The sequence below is a fragment of the Pongo abelii genome, chromosome 15 (assembly GCF_028885655.2).
Source record: "Pongo abelii isolate AG06213 chromosome 15, NHGRI_mPonAbe1-v2.0_pri, whole genome shotgun sequence".
NCBI classification, from domain to species: Eukaryota; Metazoa; Chordata; class Mammalia; order Primates; family Hominidae; genus Pongo; species Pongo abelii.
Genome location: NC_072000.2, coordinates 85,733,133 through 85,754,976, shown reverse-complemented (window position 1 = coordinate 85,754,976; position 21,844 = coordinate 85,733,133). Strand labels below are relative to the sequence as shown.

Genomic DNA, 21,844 nt, shown 5'->3' with positions numbered 1-21,844 from the left:
TGCCTTTCATTTTGATGAAATACATTAGTGATGCTTTATGTCGTAAATTCATGGTACAGATGGTCATAAAGTAAGTCAACAAAATTTAATTCTAAATGAATTTACTATTTACTCTTTTTCAGCAAATTACCCAAAGCCCCCACCTATCTAAAGTCAATATTATGTTTAGTCTGATGAGAAGAAGAAAGTTTTGTTTTGAATTGAAAAGTACTAAGACATGTTTTTGAATATGCTTATAAATGATTTATTTTGCAGTTATTTATTCTTGCCTATTTTTGAATGAATTCTTTTCACTCTTTTGTCTGATTTCTTTGCTTTGCAGGGCAACCCAGTTGGACAGAGTGGGCTTGGAATGGCCTACCTCTATGGGAGAGGAGTTCAAGTTGTAAGTGTTCAGTCTGACATTCTCTCTTTAATGAGCAGTCAGCTGGAGAGGTAGGGACATGTTCCTTAATTAGCTTCCAGTCAGCCCAGGTGGGGCTGTTCCATTGTAAGCAAAGCTGAACCTCTTCCTGTTGTCTGAGTTTGTCTCACTACCACTCCACACCCAACAGACACCATCTCAACTAACTGTCTTAGAACAGCTCTGTGTCTGGCACTTTCTCCCAGAGGTGTGGAGCTGTTTCTTGTTCTTCCATCTCTGCTCTCTACCCCACCTGCTCTAACCATTTCTCAGGACTTAAACAACTCCTTGCCTACTTTTTTACTCAAGCCTGACAAAATGCATAACTGCCTTCCATTAAGGAGGAGGAAAGCTTTCTGTTCTGCCCTTTGCCCCTTCTAGCTACCACCTGTCTTCTCCCAGCCGTTCGCTCAGAGTCAAACTAAGCTGTTGTCATTCACTCTTGAATTCTCAGCAATCGAACTTCTGCTTCATGGAACTATACTCTCTGTACAGATCACCAGTAACCTAAATGTCGGTCCAATTGACATTTTTTGGTTCTACCTCACTTGACCTCTCGCTTCCCTGGTGTTCTGTCTGTGTCTGGGTTTCCTTGGCCATTGCATCTCATCTTCTGTGCAGCCTCCTCATGTTGGATGTCCCTGGATTCACATTGCAGTTTCCTTCTCTATGTGATCTTTCCAAGTAATATATCCTTTTAATTTGAGGCTGAAACTAAGAGCTAGGTTTAACAGCTAGATTTTTAATATCTGTAGGTATTCTCTAACACAAAAGACAGCAATGTGTTCTCATTTTGAGGCCTTCTAGTCATTCTAGGACACTAAAATTCAGTAGTAACCTTTATGTTAACTTTTCTTCTTGAATACACATGACCTTTGAAGGTATAATAATCATGTAGTGTTTGGTAAGGTACACGGAATAAATGAATAAGGAGAGAATTTTCTTTCTTTAATTTTAGGAAAATTGAGGTTTAAAAAGGATTAATTGGTTAGCAGAGAAGATTGACTGTTTCTTAATTCCTGGTCTGATGTTCTAGTGTTTGTGCTTTCTGAGAGCAGCATACAAATTGTTTCACAAAAACTCTATTTACTTTTCTTCACCACCTTAAATATTAATCCCCCTATGACTTAAATGTATATTATTATCTATTATAAGAATTAGAAAATGGTCTTTTTAATGGCTCTTTGGGAATATTTTTTATATGCTTTGTTCATTTTTTTAAATAAATCTCTTAACTTTTTAGTATGTCTGCCTTTTGAGCTTTCTCATCATATGACATCTTTTTCTACAGAATTATGATCTAGCCCTTAAGTATTTCCAGAAAGCTGCTGAACAAGGCTGGGTGGATGGGCAACTACAGCTTGGTTCCATGTACTATAGTAAGTAACACTGGAATTAATGATGGATACACCAAGATCTAAATTAAGCTGTTTTCCACTAGATGGCATTATGATATGGAAATGGGTGTTATCAAATTCTGGCTGGTTAAATGTTCTCCCAGTTCAATGATTTGTACATCTTGTTTTTCATTGTAAATTATATTAATCTGTATCAGTATGTTAATTTGTATTAGATTCACATATTTACTCAGTAAGAATTCTTTCATTAGAGTTTTATTCCTCATATATAAGCCTTCTCTGATACTTAGCTAAATCTTAAGTCTATTATCTCGTGTAATTTTTTTTTTCTTACAGACGGCATTGGAGTCAAGAGAGATTATAAACAGGCCCTGAAGTATTTTAATTTAGCTTCTCAGGGAGGCCATATCTTGGCTTTCTATAACCTAGCTCAGATGCATGCCAGTGGCACCGGTGTGATGCGATCATGTCACACAGCAGTGGAGGTAAGGTGTTTTCTACCAGCTTGTGTGTAGGGAGTTGATTTGCCCAGCAGGAAAGTCTGCGCTTTCAATTCTGGTTTTTTTTTTTTGTATGTTTTCTTCTATGGTTCTAGACTCAGCCTACCTAGCTTTGATATGCTGAGGGAAGACTGAGGGGTCTGTGTGTAATTATTATACTTACTTATTCAGTCTTTCCCTATTAGAATCAACTGTATAAGGGGAGATATTGGTGTCTGCAGTATCTCTAGCACCTAAGACAGTATCTGATAATAATCAGCATCAAAAAAATATATAAGCTGAGCACAATGGCACATGCCTATAGTCCCAGCTACTTAGGAGGCTGAGGTGGATGAAGGCTTGAGCCCAGGAGTTCGAGACCAACCTGGACAACATAGAAAGAGCCTATCTCTTAAAAAAAAAAGAAAAAGAAGTTGAATGAATGTTCCAAAAAGGAATGCTAATATCTCCTAATTGGAAATTTTCTCTTAGCTCTCTCTTAGACCTGGCACTTTAGAGTAACATTGATAAATGCTTAGCAAAGTTTCTAAATCTCTGCGCTTTAGTTTACTCACTTGTCAAATGGGGCTTTTAACAGGACTTACCTCCTAGGGTGGTCCCTCATGAACCTCATGGGAGGATTAAGAATGGTAATATACATAAATCATTACAACAGTGCCCGGGCAGAGTAAATGGTAATTTTTTTAGTACAATAATTGTGTACTGTTATTTTTTTATAAACCTGTTGACTTCTAAAGAGTAAGTGAAAACTTTAAATAAGTATCTCAAACTTTTATGTCTATTCAAGAAAGCTGCCAGAAATTGAAGGAGCAAGCTTAATAGTCATCTGTAACCAAAGTGCATAAGTGATTTTCTGGTATATCTTTATTTTCTTTTACTGATTTTTTTTTCCCCCACCTCACACAGTTGTTTAAGAATGTATGTGAACGAGGCCGTTGGTCTGAAAGGCTTATGACTGCCTATAACAGCTATAAAGATGGCGATTACAATGCTGCAGTGATCCAGTACCTCCTCCTGGCTGAACAGGGCTATGAAGTGGCACAAAGCAATGCAGCCTTTATTCTTGATCAGAGTAAGGTTCATTTTAGTCCTGCCTTAGATTTAGAATGTACAAGTTCACACCAGTGAAGTGTTTAATGTATTCAAAAAGAAAAGCTACTAGGAAACATTCTTTATTATTGTAACTGGAACTGAACACACAGGCTTAAGTTATTAATATATTTTACTTTAGCCATCAAAGTTAGTTTTATAACGAGTTGACTGTAGAAATGGATTTGACATTCATTTTAAAATTAAGCACTTTGCATAAATGTATTTTTCAAAATACAGTGGATACAAAAATGCCATTTTCCCAACACTGTGTAGAAAAGTGGCTCAATAGTCTCATGATTGGTTCTATAGATTCAACATGTTTCACAAAGTAGTGCCCTCTTGCATCCAGTGATTTCTTTGGATGTTTTATTTTAGTTCAGTAATTAATTTCAGTATTTGTTTTAATTCTTGTATCCTGATTCTTGTTTAACTTATGCTTCACCTATCCTCCCTACTTTGCAAATGAAAATTAAGTCTAGTGCCTTTTCTTTAATGCCTGATTTGTATTTCATTTGTTTTCCTGTAGGAGAAGCAACCATTGTAGGTGAGAATGAAACTTATCCCAGAGCTTTGCTACATTGGAACAGGGCCGCCTCTCAAGGTGAGTGATTAATTCTAAGAGAAGAGTTTCACCCACGGACCTCCCTATGTTGTTTATCTCCCATGAACATTAAATCATGAAGCCGAGTACGGTGGCTCACGCCTGTAACCCTAGCACTTTGGGAGGCCAAGGCAGGAGGATCAGTTGAGGTCAGGAGTTCAAAACCAGCCTGGCCAGCATAGTAAAACCCTGTCTCTACTAAAAAAAACAAAAAAATTAGCTGGGCATGGTGGCAGGCGCTTGTAATCCCAGCTACTCAGGAGGCTGAGGCAGGAGAATCGCTTGAACCTGGGAGGCAGAGGTTACAGTGAGCCCAGATTATGCCACTGCACTCCAGCCTGGGCAACAGAGCGAGACTCCTTCTCAAAAAAATAAAATAATTAATTAAGCAGAGATACTGTGACTTAATTTGTTTGCATATTATTGGTATTTATTCTTAACAGAAGTTTCTAGAGCCAGAGTTTCTAAATTGGGTTGTAAAGTCTTTGTACTACACATTTCCATCAAGCTATAATTCACTCTTTGGTTTCCAGTTTGAGGCCAGTATACTGTGTGAAATGAGAATTAAATAGAATATATGATAGAACGTTAGTGTGAAACCTAAGAGACTTTTCTTTTTCTTTTGAATATTTATTTTTTATACATGTTCCTTTCAACATTCTCTGCCTGTTCCTTCTCCAAGCCTAAATGGTCAAGCTGGACTATTTTAAAATGTAAATGACATTATAAAGTAGAGCCTGATCATTTACATAGGAGTGTTTGTGAAAGAAGGGAGTACAGGTTGAGTATCCCTTATCTGAAATGCTTAGGACCAGAGTGTTTCAGATTTCGGATGTTTTTGTATTTTTTTGTGTGTTTGGAATATTTGCACATACATATTGTTTGAGCATCCTTAATCTGAAATCTGAAATGCTCTTGTGAGCGTTTCCTTTGAGCATGACCTTTGAATGTTGTTTCAGGTTTTGGAGCATTTCAGATTTCAGCTTTTTGAATTAGGGATATTAAACCTGTCCCCCTACACACACACCAACTTGGTTTTACCTCTCTCTATTCCAAAGCCTTCTGCAGAAGAGCTACACTTCTAGTTTAAATTTTTACTGGACTTTATAACTTGACTGAAAGGATTTGTTACAAAGTTTGTGTACTACGAATTAAAATTCTTTGTTTTATGTAAGCATGTTAATGGGAGGAGAAAAAAGTTTGGTCCGTTTTAAACATACTTTATTTATTGGCAGTTCTGCATTTAACTTTTGTTTAAGGCTATACTGTGGCTAGAATTAAGCTCGGAGACTACCATTTCTATGGATTTGGCACCGATGTAGATTATGAAACTGCATTTATTCATTACCGTCTGGCTTCTGAACAGCAACACAGTGCACAAGCTATGTTTAATCTGGGATATATGCATGAGAAAGGACTGGGCATTAAACAGGTGAGTGTGGCTTCCAAACACGTTTGAATCATATAATTGTGATTGGGGAAAATACTTGCATTTGTATAGAAAATAGACTTTCCTTGACATTCAGTTGGATTTCAGGCCACTAAATTATGGGACTGATTTGTAATATTTCAGAAGACTGCCCTTCCATCTCTCGTCTTCCGGCACCCACAGATACTGCTATCCATGCTGTTTTATTTAGGGATTAAGCTGAAGACAGACTCATGAAAATGGAAGTGCAGTGCTTCCTCTGCTGATAACTACTTGTTTGAGAAACTATTTGTCCATCTTCAGCCAAATTCTATTCTTTTCAAATTATTTTGAAATGAATTAAATGTATTCTACTGATAAATTTATTTCTGATTCTTATACTTTCCTAATGAAGTCTGTCATTCTCTGGACTCATGACTTAAGGTTTTTCCTATGTGCCCTCAAAAGAATTTGGAAAAACTCCGGACCCCCTTGTACATTTTTAAGTTGGCATTTAAGTTTTTTCTTAAGTTTCAAAGGGTCTAAGTTCCAGCTATTTTAAGCATTAACATTTTTAAATAAAATTGATTACCCTTAAAATATCCAATAGAATCTAAATAACAATAATTTAATACCCACCTACCATTATTAATTTTTTAGAAATATACAAGCAAGTTTTTTAATTGAAAGCTACATCTTTTCCTGTTTCCCTAAATTTATGTTTTCTACCACGACTTCTGTAGAATGTAATACTAATGTATTCTTTTTAATGCTTAGGTCTTTTATTGATTACTCTATCATACTTACCTGAAACAAACAAGTGTATAAATTCATTTTGAATTTTATTACCAGTGATCTAAGTGTTAAGAAAAATTCATGAGATATTACTAGTCACAACTGGTCAGTTAATGCATTGTTGATCAAATCTACAAAATAACGTTTTGATAAAATTTTGCTTTTTGTATTATTAATTGAAAATGCATCTTTTAATGAGATAAATGGAGTATTTGTTAAAAATTGAGTAGATTTCACATTAATTCTGTTTTTCATTTTTTTAAATGTATGACTAGAATGTCATTCATATAAATACTTATGTGAAAATTGGAAGAGATTCACTATAGCATGGTCACTTAATTCTTCAAACTACCTTAAGAGTTAGATGCCAAAAATCAGAGTGACTTGTCATTAGAAATTATTTTTAATGATCAGTCTCCTGACTACTTGATAGGTCCCTCTTCAGTTGTGTTGAAAGCAAAGAATTAGAAACCAGAGACTTGTGAAAGCATGCATTCCCTGACACTGGAGCCTTTCACTTTTCTCATTTTCTAGGAAGAGTACAAAAGGCTTTACCAAGACTTACGAAATAGGCTGCTAATTATACTCCTTCCTGTGTCACTTAGAGGCCCTTTGTTGACCTAAGGATTGAGGAAAAGTTAAGTTCATTTTTGCTAATGCGGTATTTTCTTGACAAAATGCTGCTGCTTTGTTCACATTTGGATATTTTCTTTTAATTTCAGTATGTAAATATTTATATTTTAAACTTACCTTAATATTTAGAATATTACTAATATTAGATACTTAAATATAGTTCAGTCAAGGCTCAGGAGCAGCAAACTCAGTATATTCAACTTCTGGAAGATCTCTGCCACTTAATGTAGTAACTGAAGCTTCTCTTTATTGTCAAACCAGTCATCCAGTGTCCCAAATTAGACTTAGCTTCTATCAGAAAGGCTGACAGATTTTTGTCTTTTTTTTTAAATGGAGATGGGGTACCACTGTGTTGCTTAGGCTTGTCTCAAACCCCTGGGGACTTAAGCGCCTTGGCCTCCAAAAGTGCTGGGATTGCAGGTATAAGCCACTGCACCCAGCTGACTTTATTTTTAATTCAAGTGAAGTTTAACATGACTAATATAAAGATCACATGTAAGTTATAGCTTTCATGGAGTACATCTAGTAATAATTTACTGACTGTAGTCAAGATTAAAATGATATAACTAATCTGTTTTTATAATAGCTTATAAAACAAGAAAATGTGTTCTTCTAATTTAATTTGTAATACACTGTATAGCTAATAATAGAAATTCTTGTGAATAAAGAATATGATAAAAGGCATAGTATTCCTTTGATAAGAGTAGGGGGAGGGAACTTTTGTTTAGCTTTTGAGAATAATCATGTATGAAAATAAATAATCATGTATAAAAATCAGTCACTCCATTACTTTTTTTTTTTTTTTTTTTTTTTTTTTTTGGTGAGATAGAGTCTCACTCTGTTGCCCAGGCTGGAGTGCAGTGGCACAATCTTGGCTCACTGCAACCTCCACCCTCTGGGTTCAAGTGATTCTCCTGCCTCAGCCTCCCGAGTAGCTGGGATTACAGGCGCCTGCCACCACACCTGGCTAATTTTTGTATTTTTAGTAGAGACAGGGTTTCACCATCTTGCCCAGGCTGGTCTTGAGCCACTGCACCTAGATAAGGGCTGTGCCTTCCTTTAGCAAAGCGAAGCAGAGAAACGTTGCTGTGCACACAGACCTATTCTCAGCAGATCCCTTTCAGGGAAAAGCACATATGGAAGCTGCAGAACTGCAGAATCGAGTCCCTTAACATGTCCATGCAAGTACCTCTTGTAAAATCTGTTTCTTTTTTTGGAAACAGGGTCTCACTCTGTCACCCAGGCTAGACTTCAGTGGCACCATCTCAGCTCACTGCAACCTCTGCCTCCTGGGTTCAAGCATTCCTCCCACTCAGCCTCCCAAGTAGCTGAGACTACAGGCAGGCGCCACCACACCCAGCTAATTTGGCTTATTTTTTGTAGAGAGAGTTTATGTTGCCCAGGTTGGTCTTGAACTCCTGGCCTCAAGTAATCCTCCTGCCTCGCTCTCCCAAAGTGTTGGGATTATAAGAATGAGCCCACTTTGGGAGGCCGAAGCGGGCAGATCACGAGGTCAGGAGATCGAGACCATCCTGGCGAACACGGTGAAACCCCGTCTCTACTAAAATACAAAAAATTAGCTGGGCGAGGTGGCGGGCGCCTGTAGTCCCAGCTACTCGGGAGGCTGAGGCAGGAGAATGGCGTGAACCCCAGGGGGTGGAGCCTGCAGTGAGCCGAGATCACGCCACTGCACTCCAGCCTGGGCGACAGCGAGACTCCGTCTCAAAAAAAATAAGAATGAGCCACCGTGCCTGGCATCTGTTGTAAAATCTTGAGTGTTTCTACCCCACTTTGAAGATCAGTGTCCCAAACTGAAACCAGATGTTGCTAATACTGATTGAAGTTTTAAGTAGCAAAAAATTAGTGTGAGTTTCAGAAGTTGCCCTTGGAAATCTCTAGGTTAACAGTGTTAATGCATAGATATATGGCTGTATCCAGCATATCTACACAGCAAATTAGATGTTATGTTGGGGGAAAATGAGTTTTTTAATTAAGTTTTTCAATATTAAGCAGTTAGATAATTAAACGAATTTTACGCAAGTAAAGCTTCGCATTTTTGTTTAGGTGAAGGAAACTCATTTTAAAATGAAAACCTCAAAGGTAAAATAAATTTGCCTAATATGTTCACTAAATATTTTTATTTATTTTGACAAGAAATGCATTTTTGTTTCTTACCTATATTATAGGATATTCACCTTGCAAAACGTTTTTATGACATGGCAGCTGAAGCCAGCCCAGATGCACAAGTTCCAGTCTTCCTAGCCCTCTGCAAATTGGGCGTTGTCTATTTCTTGCAGTACATACGGGAAACAAATGTAAGTGGTCCGTGCCTCTTTTCATTAAAATATAAATGATGGAAGGTCTGTCCTGGAGGTTTGTTTTTTAAAAGTTGAGAAGCACAGGGAAGAGTGTCCTGCAGGTATCAGGTGTGTTCCCTTCTCCTCAGCTCAGGTACCAGAGGACCTTACCAGGGGAGGGATAAATGCAGGCATAAAGCAGCTACTGCAGTTTTTAGGTAGTGTTTGACACTTCCTGACGCTAAAGCATTTTTCATGGAGGCAGATGTTTTCTGGTTTAGGGAAAACTGAGACTAACGGCAGTTTGAAACAGTATTTAATTCAGTAAACATTAAATCACATGACTCAAACCAGTCCCTTAAAAAGAAAAAGAAAAAAAAAAGAAAGAAGAACCTGAGAACCTGCCCAGGTTGTTGTACTTCAGATTCTTCCGATAGTGAAGCATTACGTTGAAAACACCACCCGACTTTTCTTCTCTAAAAATAGTGTGAATTATTTAAATAGGCTAATGGGAGAACCTATGTAGGAAGTGGGTTTCCCATTTTCTTCAAAATTACCAACTTTAGTTGGCAATACTGGTATGTAGGTACTCTTGGGTTCTGCCAGCTTTATATTTTGTTTCCAGTACTATAGTTCCTAGAATGGATTAACTGGTACAGCATTTCACTCTGAAAGCCCTAAGATGTTCAGAGCCCTTGTTTCTAACATAGGCTTATTCAGGACAAGGAAAGTTTCTTCAGGACCAGAAAAGGATGATGTTTCACCCTTTTGTTAATGTCTTTCAGTTTTAGATTAAAGAACAGGCTTTCCCTCACGTGTGTCACAGCTATAAATGTAGTCCATGCTGCTCCAGCATCAGTGAAAAGAAATGGACTTGTCTAGTCCATGCAGCTGAAGTCCTCCGCAGATAGGGCTCCAGAGCACTGGTCTTGTGGGACTCTGGCCTCCCAGTCACTTACACATGTGTAATGTCAGTTGCTATAATTGCGTGGTAGCATGAGTCAGGTGTGCTGTAACCGCTGCCAATTGAAACAATCTTTGTTCCTTTAATTAAAAAGCTGATCGTGTGGCAGCCTACTCTTTCTCTTTCAGTACCATTTCAGACCCTTATCTCTTACAATTTTTATTACTAACTGTTGGTTATAGTCTAGGACTTCATCTTACAATATGCTGTACTGGGTATATCATATCTGCTGTTTTTTTTAATACAGAAGTATAAAGAAGACAGTAAAAACGTCCCGTAATCCTACCACCTAGCTATTCCAACTAAAAAGAAAAAGAGAGTACAAGACTAATAAGTATCGATCATAAGAAAGTCAAACAGTACAGAAGAACACAAATCTCCCATCCCAGATTCTTCCCCAGAGAACACAATTAGTGGTTTCTTGTCATTTTTTTTCCAGAAAAATTTAGCACCTGTACCTACAAACGTGTTATAGAGATCTTTCGAATGTAACTTTATTAAAAAAATTATACCCCATGTTTACTTTCTTAATGGGTAAGTATAATAGAAGTCAGAAAGTATCAGTGATACTAAAACAATTAAAATATCACAGGCTAAGAAAATAACTTTCAGGTTTCAATTCAGATGTTAAATATTTTGTGTTTTAGTTAAATCCTAATTGAGAAGTATTATTCATTCAGCTGTTAAATGTTTGAATTCCTGCTATTTTCAATTACATGGGAATAGTGAAATGGCCCCACTGTCATGGAACAGAGCTTTCCAGCTGGTGTGTTGTCACTGCCAGTAGGTTTGCTGTGCCAAGATACTAATTTCTCCGCTTGGCTCACCACTGTTTTTTTTTTTTTTTCTGAGACAGAGTCTTGCTCTGTCACCCAGGCTGGAGTGCAGTGGCGCAGTCTTGGCTCACCACAACCTCCACCTCCTGGGTTCAAGCAATTCTTGTGCCGCAGCCTCCCAAATAGCTGGGATTACAGGCGCCCGCCACCACGCCGGTTAATTTTTGTATTTTTAGTAGAGATGGGATTTCACCGTGTTGGCCAGGCTGGTCTCGAACTCCTGGCCTCAAGTGATACACTCACCTTGGCCTCCCAAAGTGCTGGGATTACAAGGCGTGAGCCCCTGTGCCTGGCCCCAGTGTTTTTTGTTTGTTTGTTTGGTTTTGTTTTCCAAATATTTTCTGTGAAAAATGGTTAAAATTAGTGTATTGGATTACTGATGGAAAGAACACTGTCAGACATTTTATATTAAGTGTCAGCTATTATAAATTAATAGCTTAATTCCTCAGACACATTATTTTGAGCTTCAGTTGAAGGCTTTTAAAACCGCTTTAAACACACACACACACTGCAAAACGTTTTTAAAACCAATTATTTTAATTTCTATACTTACCTCTGGTGATGTAACTTTTCCAGTTCCTTGCCTGACATTTTAGTGATACTAATGTTTTCTATATTATTTTCATTAAGATTCGAGATATGTTCACCCAGCTTGATATGGACCAGCTTTTGGGACCTGAGTGGGACCTTTACCTCATGACCATCATTGCGCTGCTGTTGGGAACAGTCATAGCTTACAGGCAAAGGCAGCACCAAGACATGCCTGCACCCAGGCCTCCAGGGCCACGGCCAGCTCCACCCCAGCAGGAGGGGCCACCAGAGCAGCAGCCACCACAGTAACAGCCACTGGGTCCAGCCTTGATCAGTGACAACGAAGGAAGTTTTCTGCTGGGAACACTTGCATTTGATGTAGGACCTTGGATCAGTGGTCACCTCCCAGAAGAGGCACGGCACAAGGAAGCATTGAATTCCTAAAGCTGCTTAGAATCTGATGCCTTTATTTTCAGGGATAAGTAACTCTTACCTAAACTGAGCTGAATGTTTGTTTCAGTGCCATATGGAATAACAACTTTCAGTGGCTTTTTTTTTTCTTTTCTGGAAACATATGTGAGACACTCAAAATAACGTCTACTGTATCCGGCTATCTTTCTTGGATCCTTTTAGTCATTATTTCAGTGTGCATAAGTTCTTAATGTCAACCATCTTTAAGGTATTGTGCATCGACACTAAAAACTGATCAGTGTAAAAAGGAAAACCCAGTTGTAAGTTTAAATATGTTCGAAAGTCTGAAAATAGAACTTGCCTTTTAAGTTAAAGAAAAAAAGCTATCTTGAAAGTGTTTTGGAACTGTGATAACTGAGAAACTCTTACCAGTCCACATGCAATTAGACATATTCAGCATATTTGTTATTTTAAAAGGGAAGGTTGGGAGGTTTCTTGTTGGTAATTGTCACACGGTATACCATACTCCTCTCCTTCAAAGACTGAAAGGCCTTGTTAAGGAGTTTTTTGTGAGCTTTACTTCTTTGGAATGGAATATACATATGCAAAACCTTGTGAAGTGACTCCTTGCGCTAACGTGAATTTGCCCCACCTATTCTGTAATTTGCTTGTTTGTTTTGAATATACAGAGCCTTGATCCAGAAGCCAGAGGATGGACTAAGTGGGAGAAATTAGAAAACAAAACGAACTCTGGTTGGGGTACCACGATGACAGACACAGACACACTTTTCCTAAAGTTGAAGCATTTGTTCCCAGGATTTATTTTACTTCGCATTTCTTTTTGCACAAAGAACACATCACCTTCCTGAATTCTTTAAATATGAAATATCATTGCCAGGGTATGGCTTACAGTGACTACTATTATAATACTAAAACTCAGAGAATCAAAGATGGATTAAACTCAGTGGTTGATGAAAGCCAAACCAGTTTATACTGTTCTATACTATTCAGGTATCTTTTTATTTCTGATAGTTTTATATTATAATAGAAAGCCAGCCACTGCTTAGCTATCATAGTCACCATTTTCTCACTGTTAACATTAGGAAAATCAAGGCTACTATGCTTCAGGATTGTCTGGTTAAATAGTATGGGAAAAAAACTGAAGAGTTGCACATAATTACACACGTGAAAGAATTAAAGCTTAAACTGAATTTGTATTTCATTTTATTGTCAGATGGTGGTGTTCACCAGCCTGTATCTTGTCTGAGACTGCATTTGTATCTGAGCAGGTTTTCTACGCCTACTGATGTCAGTCTGTTTATACTAACCTTCATGCTTTTTTCCCAGAATCCCTCATCTGCCAGAAAACTTGAAAAGTTTATTGCTTGTAGAGTTGTACTGCTTTGATTTTTGAAGTTGAGGTAGTAGTTAGAAATAGATTTAACTAGTCTGTAATGAACATGAAGGCTTTTATATATGAAGTTGTATACCTTTTTGTGTTTAGAGAATTATGGGAAACCTGGTAAGCAAAACTTTCCTCCCAGATAATTGCTTCCAAATTCAAAGAGTTGGTCACCAAGAGGGCCATGTGTATGAAAGCATATCTGTGAAAGATAGGAAATTTACCCCCCCTAAGTGTAATGTTGCATTAGGCAGCTCTTGTAAATAGTAAGACTTGTTTGGTCTCTTACACGTAGAGATTTGAGTGCAGTTGGTACAGTACTTTGGTGTCTCCACCACTGTCCCTTCAAAATAAGTGTCATCCATGGTAGCAGCCACACTTCCTTTAGAAGGAACTGTTATAATTTATTTAAAAGTTGAAAAACCACCCAAGATGACTACCAGCTTTCACTTTTTTCTTCTGCCATCCACCCTCATTTTTCCTTTAGCAAGATTTTTATATCTAACTTTCCTTCCCTCCATTGAGTACGTGCTTTGAGAAAACATTTCTTAAAACAGTGTGTGCCACCTAAGGCTGGATGGGAAAGTGCAGTCTTGTTCTTCATATAAAAACACACTTCTTATTAGTTTACCACTTGCCTTTTTTTATTGTTAATGTTCTGAATTTCCTTTTCTTGGCTTGTTTCCACTTCGTTTTACCCTGGGTCATTTGCTGCCAGCAGTTTGTGAATGGTATCTTTCAGATAACTTAGTTCTTATGGCTTCACTTAAAGACTGTCTCAAAAATACTTTGCTCTCTTCTTTTTTGTTCATGGGACATGGTACCTAAGCAAATAGGAGTTGGGTTTGGTTTTTCTCCTAAAATAATGCTCAATACTTACCTAATCAAATGGCATCCATTTGAATAAAATGACAATAACTAAAACTAGTTAATGTCAGTGACATTAAACTAACTCCAGGATTCAGGAGTTTTAATGTTAGAATTTAGATTTAACAGATAGAGTGTGGCTTCATTTGTCCATGGTAGCCCATCTCTCCTAAGACCTTTTCTAGTCTGTCTTCCTGCCTTCGAACTTGATGACAGTAATACCTGTTTAGTATTCTCTTGTGCATTTGGTTTGTTGGTTAGCCAACTGTCTTGAAACTATTCATTTTGCTTCTATTTTTATTTTACAGAGGTAGCATTGGTGGGTTTGTTTTTTTTTTCTGTCTCTCTGTGTTTGAAGTTTCAGTTTCTGTTTTCTAGGTAAGGCTTATTTTTGATTAGCAGTCAATGGCAAAGAAAAAAATCAAAGATGACTTCTTTTCAAAATTTATTGTTTAGCACTTAACTCAGACGAATTTATAAATTATTAATCTTGATAGTCTTAAGGATTTGTTACTTTTATGCATATTAGGTTAATTTTTACCTTACATGTGAGAGTCTTACCACTAAGCCATTCTGTCTCTGTACTATTGGGAAGTTTTGGAAACCCTGCCAGTGATCTGGTGACGATCTGATGATTTATTTAGAGAGCCGTTGATGCCTCCAGGAAACTTAAGTATTTTATTAATATATATATAGGAATTTTTTTTTTATTTTGCTTTGTCTTTCTCTCCCTTTTATCCTCATGTTCATTCTTCAAACCAGTGTTTTGGAAGTATGCATGCAGGCCTATAAATGAAAAACACAATTCTTTATGTGTGTAGCATGTGTATTAATGTCTAACTACATATGCAAAAACTTCCTTTACAGAGGTTCAGACTAACATTTCACATGTGCATTTCAAAACAAGATGTGTCATGAAAACAGCCCCTTTACCTGCCAAGACAAGCAGGGCTATATTTGTTTCAGTGACAGCTGATATTTGTTTTGAAAGTGAATCTCATTTTATATATATATATATACGTATTACACATTATTATGACTAGAAGTATGTAAGAAATGATCAGAACAAAAGAAAATTTGTATTTTCATGCAAATATTTTTCATCAGTCATCACTCTCAAATATAAATTAAAATAGAACACTCCTGAATGCCTGAGGCACGATCTGGATTTTAAATGTGTGGTATTCATTGAAAAGAAGCTAAATTTCTCCACCCACTTGGTATTTCAAGAAAATTTAAAACGATCCCAAGGAAAGATGATTTGTATGTTAAAGTGACTGTTTGCACAAGTAAAAGTCCGATGTTGTGTGCATGAACAGGATTCCTTGGTTATGTGCAGGGAATCATCTCACATGCTGTTTTTCCTATTTGGTTTGAGAAACAGGCTGACACTATTCTCTTTGATTAGAAAATAAACTCATAAAACTCATAATGTTGATATAATCAAGATGTAACCACTATAAATATGTAGAAGAGGAAGTTTTAAAAGACCTTAAGCTGGCATTGTGAAGGAACACCACGGTAGACTCTTTTTGTAAATGTATTTTGTATTTAATGAAATGCAGTATAAAGGTTGGTGAAGTGTAATATAATTGTGTAAACAAATCCTGTTAATAGAGAGATGTACAGAATCGTTTTGTACTGTATCTTGAAACTTGTGAAATAAAGATTCCACCTCTGGTTATCCTGTATGCTATAATATACCACAACCAAGCACCTTTCCAGACAGACTTTTTTTAAGCTGAATGATTCAATTTTTTAATGTTTTTTGGAAATTCAGAAGCTTCTGAAAACATTCATTTGGGGCAATTTGAATTTATCTTTCATTTTAAACTCCTGAAATTCAGATTTTTACAAGTCCAATATTGCCCTAGGGAGAACATGAATTTGCTAAGAAATGTTATCTTTTAAATCTCTGATATCTTTGTCTTGAAGCAGCCTTGATATGTAGTAAGCGTGATTCACTTTAGCCTGATTCTAATATTATTTATCTAAAGTTTGTTTATGCATTGCCTTGGCCCAGGAATTTTTTAAGAGGACTTGTAGAGACACGTACAACACAGTAACATTTAGACTAAATATGCTCTGAGTACAGGAGAAATGAAAAAATGTTAAATCAAGAGTGAACATGTACACAAAGTGCGATTGGAAGTGGGCTACAAATTTGGCCCCCAGCTTCCCAGCAGGCAACTCAAAGAGGTAACTGAGGTAAAATGTTCCAGCTTAGAAGCATTAGATCTTGGATAAAAAGGCTGCATGATGCAAACTGTGGCAACTGAGATGTCAGATCTCAAGATCTCAAATTGTACTTGGGGGAGCACAGTCAGTGACCCCAGATGACCTTGACTGACCTAAAAGTTGTGGGGGAAGTCGGATGTCAGAGCCTTAACACCAGCAGGTGACGACCATCCAACCTGGGGCAATGCCTGTTCACCACTTACTTAGCCTCTTTCTGACAAGTCATTAGAACGTCCTCCATCTTCAGTGGCTGCAATTTGATGAGCTACAGCCTCTTTCCTGACTTCCTTTATGATGCTAATTTAGGTTGGTTATACCAGCTTAGAAGTGTGCTTACATTAAGTTACAGCAGATACACAAATTAGATGCAAGTAAAAAAAAATCAGAATTTCTGTAGTAGAAACTATGAAAAAGTTTTTACTTTTTGGGTATTTTTCTACGAATAAGAAAAATAAAGTGAATGTTAGAACCTATCAGTTCAAAAGGAGGTACTGCTGTGTAATGGGCTTTGTACATTCCTTCTCATGTCACTTACGCTACTACTTCGCCATCAAATTGAACAAGCTTTTAATTTGATCCTGAAAATTCACCACCCTAGTAGTTTACTGTTAGTATTATATTTTGAGTAGAACTCTGATTTTCTCTAGAGGCGAAATTCTTTTTATCTGGGTTAATTTCTTTTAAACATAACAATGTTAATGCTGAATTGTATATTAAATCCCATTTCTAAAAACCGCACAATTTTTTTCTCATGTAAGTTGAGTGGAATGTGGTTAGTTAACTGAATTTGGAATGTTCATATAAATAATTTGTTGCTGCTCAATCCGGTTTCCCTTTGCCTCCTCTCTACCGCCCAGTATAACCTCATTAATTCACCTCTCAGACTTGGAAAGAATGTCTCATAAGTCTTAGGAGATCAGAGATTCAGGTATCCCAAGTAAGGATTCTAGCTTCCAAAATGAATATGTCATTGAGTTTTACACGATTCGAGATTCAAATGTGGGCAACAGAAATCTCTTCTTGGAAACAGATTTATTTCAGGATATGAAAGCCCAGCTGTGGGTTTCAGAGTTTGCACACCTGCGTTTCCTCACCCTTCGTCTGTAGCCATGCCCGTAGATGCTTTTCTTAGGAAAATTTGGTTAATTGAACTTTTTTTGTTCTAAATGCAATCTCCTGAAATGAGTAGAGACTAATGCTGGCTGTGCTTGCGTGTGTGAGTGCGTGGTAGTGAGGGGTTGGGGAGCCTTCCAGCTGATTTTGTTTCCCTTAAGTACTAATGAAGAATTTACTTGAATTGTTCTAACCTGTACATGTATTTTCTTTGACCTACCATTTGGACAATGTTCTGTGGTTAACATCTTAAACCTTTTTTTTTTTTTTTTTTTTTTTTTTTGAGACAGGGTCTCACTCTGTTGTCCAGGCTGAGTGCAGTGGCTTAATTAGAGCCCACTGCAACCTCAAAACCCCTGGGCTCAAGAAATTCTCCCACCCCAGCCTCCTGCATAGCTGGGACTACTAGTGTGTGCCACCACGGTCAGCTATTTTTTTATTTTTTGTAGAAACAGGGTCTCCCTATGTTTCCCAGGCTGGTCTCAAACTCCTGGGCTCAAGCGATCCTGCCACCTCAACCTCCCAAAGTGCTGAGATTACAGGTGTGGGCCACTGTACCCAGCCCATCTTACATCTTTAAGTGCATGGAAATTTACTTCCAGGACTGCAAGAGCTGAGAAGAGCAGGGTATTTTCCCTTTAGCCTTCTTTGGACCGTAGCTGAAGTATGTGCTGTAGGTGAAAGCACCCACACTGGGCCTGTAAAGAACTGCCTTTATTTCAAAAGGAGGAAAAAGTAATTGAAGCCTTAAGTTTGTGTAATTGATATCTGTATTTCATCACTCATTTGAGACTTAAAAGTAATTAAAGCCTCATAACTAGACTGATGTTTTGTGTGCTCACATTAGCTAAACCAAAGAATCTATTGAGTCTCAACACAGTACAGTAAGTTAAGAGAGCACATTTGTGCCTTAGAGCAGTTAAATAGAGGAGAAACCCATGAACAGAGATGAAACCCCAATTTACAGAGAAATGAAACTCCATCTCATCTGACCTATTGCCACTACTTAAAGGGGCTTTCTAATTGTGAGTCATCATTTCAGGGCAGGCCATTATGACAAATCAGACAGATGCATAAGGGAAAGGTCCATGGCCGGGTGAGGTGGCTCACGCCCGTAATCCCAGCAGTTTGGGAGGCTGAGGCGGGCAGATCACGAGGTCAGGAGTTTGAGACTAGCCTCGTCAACATGGTGAAACCCCATCTCTACTAAAAATACAAAAATGAGCTGGGCATGGTGGTGCACGCCTGTAATCTGAGCTACTTCGGAGGCTGAGGCGGGAGAATGGCTTGAACCCAGGAAGTGGAGGTTGCAGTGAGCTGAGATCGTGCCACTGCACTCCAGCCTGGGTAACAGAGCAAGACTCCGTCTCAAAAAAAAAAAAAGATCCAGACACAACCAACCGTTTGATCCTCGCATGAGTTGTCCTGAGTTGCCCAATCCCCTCCCAAACAGATTAGTGATAGTCAGTCCTAGCCCCACTGAATGGCCCTAAAATGTTAAGGAAAATGGGAAGGACGCCACAGCGGGAAAGTTCTGGACTGCAGTCGAGTCCTCACAGTGATTGGGTGACCCCAGACAAGTCATTCACTGTACAGGGTTCTCATAGGCATCAAGAGACTGGGTACTGGGGATGGTCCTTAAGGTCCTGTCCAGCTGTGGGAGGTCTTAAGTGCCAAAAGAAACCAAATTGACTTTTTATTCCACTGACACCGGACCCTTTACAAGGCTTCCTGGTGGAAATGACAACATTCCACTGTCCTAAAATTGTTGACTCCAAATAATTATAAGCAAAGTTTATTTTAAAGAGGTCAATATTAAAGTTTATACATAAGGCGTCAGGCGCAGTGGCTCACGCCTGTAATTCCAACACATTGGGAGGCCGAGGCAGGCAGATCGCTTGAGGTCAGGAGTTTGAGACCAGCCTAGGCAATATGGTGAAACCCCGTCTCTACAAAAAAAAAAAAATTAGCTGGGCATGGTGGTGTACTCCTGTGGTCTCAGCTACTTGAAAGGTTGGGAGGCTGGGATGGGAAGATCACTTGGGCCTGGGAGGTGGAAATTGCAGTGAGCCAAGATCATGCCACTGCATTCCAAACTGAGTGACAGAGTGAGACCCTGTCTCAAAATTTAAAATAAAGTTTATAACGTAAGGTTTCATGTGGGTTTCATTCAACAGCCTTTATTAATCACCTACTATCTTCCAGACCCTGAAGTGTAAAATGAATTTAAAGATGAGTATGAATGAAAGACTGAATTGAAAGAGGCTGTTTTCCTCTGCGGGTCATCTTCACCATTGACTGAACACAATATGTGACAGATGCTAAGTGTTTTACATCCATTATTGAATTTAATCTTCAATATTCCAGGATGTCAGTACTAGTCATGTCATTCTCATTTAACAGATGAGGCAACAGGCTTGGACAAGCTAAGCAACTTGCTCAAGGTCACTCAGCTAGTGTTAGTCATAAAACTCGAATTCAAATAAAGAACTGGGCAGGGCATGGCGACTCACACCTGTAATCCCAGCACTTTGGGAGGCCAAGGCCGGTGGATCACCTGAGGTCAGGAGTTTGAGACCAGCCTGGCCAACATGGTGAAACCCCGTCTCTACTAATAATACAAAAATTAGTTGGGTGTGGTGATGCATGCCTGTAATCCCAGATACTCGGGAGGCTGAGGCAGGAGAATTGCTTGAACCTGGGAGACAGAGGTTTCAGTGAGCCGAGATCATTCCACTGCACTCCAGCCTGGGGGACAGAGTGAGACTCTGTCTCAAAATTTAAAAAAAAACTGTCTTGGCTAAAAGCACCCAAGTTGTAAACTGTTATGTTATGCTGTCTCTTTAATACAGCATGGTAAAGTTTACAGTGGAGTTATAAACGCAGTGCCCATGAAGGAACAGAAAAGAGTAACAACAAAATGAGCAACATTTCTCCCAAGTGTGTGTCATCCTAGTCCATGCTCACAAGTGCTGTTCTATGCTTAGCATGTGCTGCTAAAGCAGTGTTTGCAGACATCTGCTGCTTTACAGTTGTAAAGACATAAAAAAAACAGCTAGAGCACATCGGGATTGGCTTGTCTCTGCTCCACCATGTCTAGTGTGAGGTGAGATGGCTTGAATGGTTTGAGGAGCCATGTGGCTGGGACCACAGCCTTTTTTCGTTTGACATACACCTGGAGCTGAACATCCAAGACAGCTCCTTCATGCACATGCCTGGTGCCCAGGCTGGGCTGGCCAGCATCACCCTCTCCACGTGTGCGGATCTCGGGGTAGACAAAACTGCCTCAGAGTGAGCACTCCAAGAGCCAAGATGGTGCTCAGGGGCTTCTTAGGACTAGACTTAGAAATCTCAACCATTGGCTGGGTGTGGTGGGTCACACCTGTAATCCCAGCACTTTGGGAGGCCGAGGCAGGCAGATCATGAGGTCAGGAGATCAAGACCATCCAGGCTAACATGGTGAAACCCCACCTCAACTAAAAATACAAAAAATTAGCCAGGCGTGGTGGCGGGCACCTGTAGTCCCAGCTACTCGGGAGGATGAGGCAGGAGAATGGCATGAACCCAGGAGGCAGAGCTTGCAGTGAGCCGAGATTGCACCACTGCACTCCAGCCTGGGTGACAGAGCAAGACTCTATCTCAAAAACAACAACAACAACAACAACAACAACAAAAACACTCAACCATCATTCCACTGCATCCTATTGGTCCACAGGTCCCTTGGGCCAGCCCAGATTCAAGGGTTGCTGGTTGGAGAAACAGGATCCACCTCCCAGTGGAGGAGTGACTTGGGCATCCAAGGAGGGAAGGAGTGGATTGTGGCCCTCTTCAGATGAGGCTGCCACAATCACAAATTCATTCTTCTCCATGGTATCAGCAAACTTTATAGTTAGTAAATAGTTACAGAAAACATCAGCGTTTGACTTGCTTCTAGATCACTTCTCTGTGTATAACTTATGCTATCAATTGCGGTAATACAGGGTGACACAGTGAATCGGGTATCAGCACTACCTTCAAGGACTCCCTAAACAGTGGCCTTCAGGCGCTTGGCAAGACTAACGCTACTTCCCTGGTTGGAATTTTTAAGAGCTTCTCATTTAACTGCTACCAATTCAGTTTGTCTACAAGTTTAGAACGAGACCTCCCACATCCATTTACCTGAAATAGCTGAGCTAATGAAGATTAATGGAACTAATGGGGGAGTGTGTGCGTGAGCAGTATTCATCATACCTATTTCAATTCTCCTCGCTGCTGGGGCCTCAACACTACGCTGTGCCTTTTTTCCCTCCCTCTGCCCTCTGCCCAAGCTCACTCTCCTCCAAGTCTCTACTCAGACTTGCCTGACTGCCCCCCTATTAAATCAAGTCCGTCTGTTATACACTCCCCGTGTTTTCC

At 38.9% G+C, this 21,844-nt stretch overlaps 1 protein-coding gene across 2 annotated transcripts in view; it reads left to right on the top strand.

Annotated features, from left to right (window-relative positions):
- Positions 1 to 15,782, top strand: part of SEL1L (SEL1L adaptor subunit of SYVN1 ubiquitin ligase) — a 59,668-nt gene extending 43,886 nt beyond the window's left edge. For both annotated transcript variants that reach the window (XM_024231741.3, XM_024231742.3), the window contains exons 14-21: positions 323 to 385; positions 1,695 to 1,782; positions 2,098 to 2,246; positions 3,168 to 3,333; positions 3,880 to 3,954; positions 5,214 to 5,386; positions 8,977 to 9,105; positions 11,518 to 15,782. In XM_024231741.3, coding sequence (XP_024087509.1) covers positions 323 to 385; positions 1,695 to 1,782; positions 2,098 to 2,246; positions 3,168 to 3,333; positions 3,880 to 3,954; positions 5,214 to 5,386; positions 8,977 to 9,105; positions 11,518 to 11,727 — 1,053 coding nt within the window. In that variant the 3' untranslated portion in view covers positions 11,728 to 15,782. The remainder of the gene's footprint in view (positions 1 to 322; positions 386 to 1,694; positions 1,783 to 2,097; positions 2,247 to 3,167; positions 3,334 to 3,879; positions 3,955 to 5,213; positions 5,387 to 8,976; positions 9,106 to 11,517) is intronic.
- Positions 15,783 to 21,844: the final 6,062 nt, after the last annotated feature.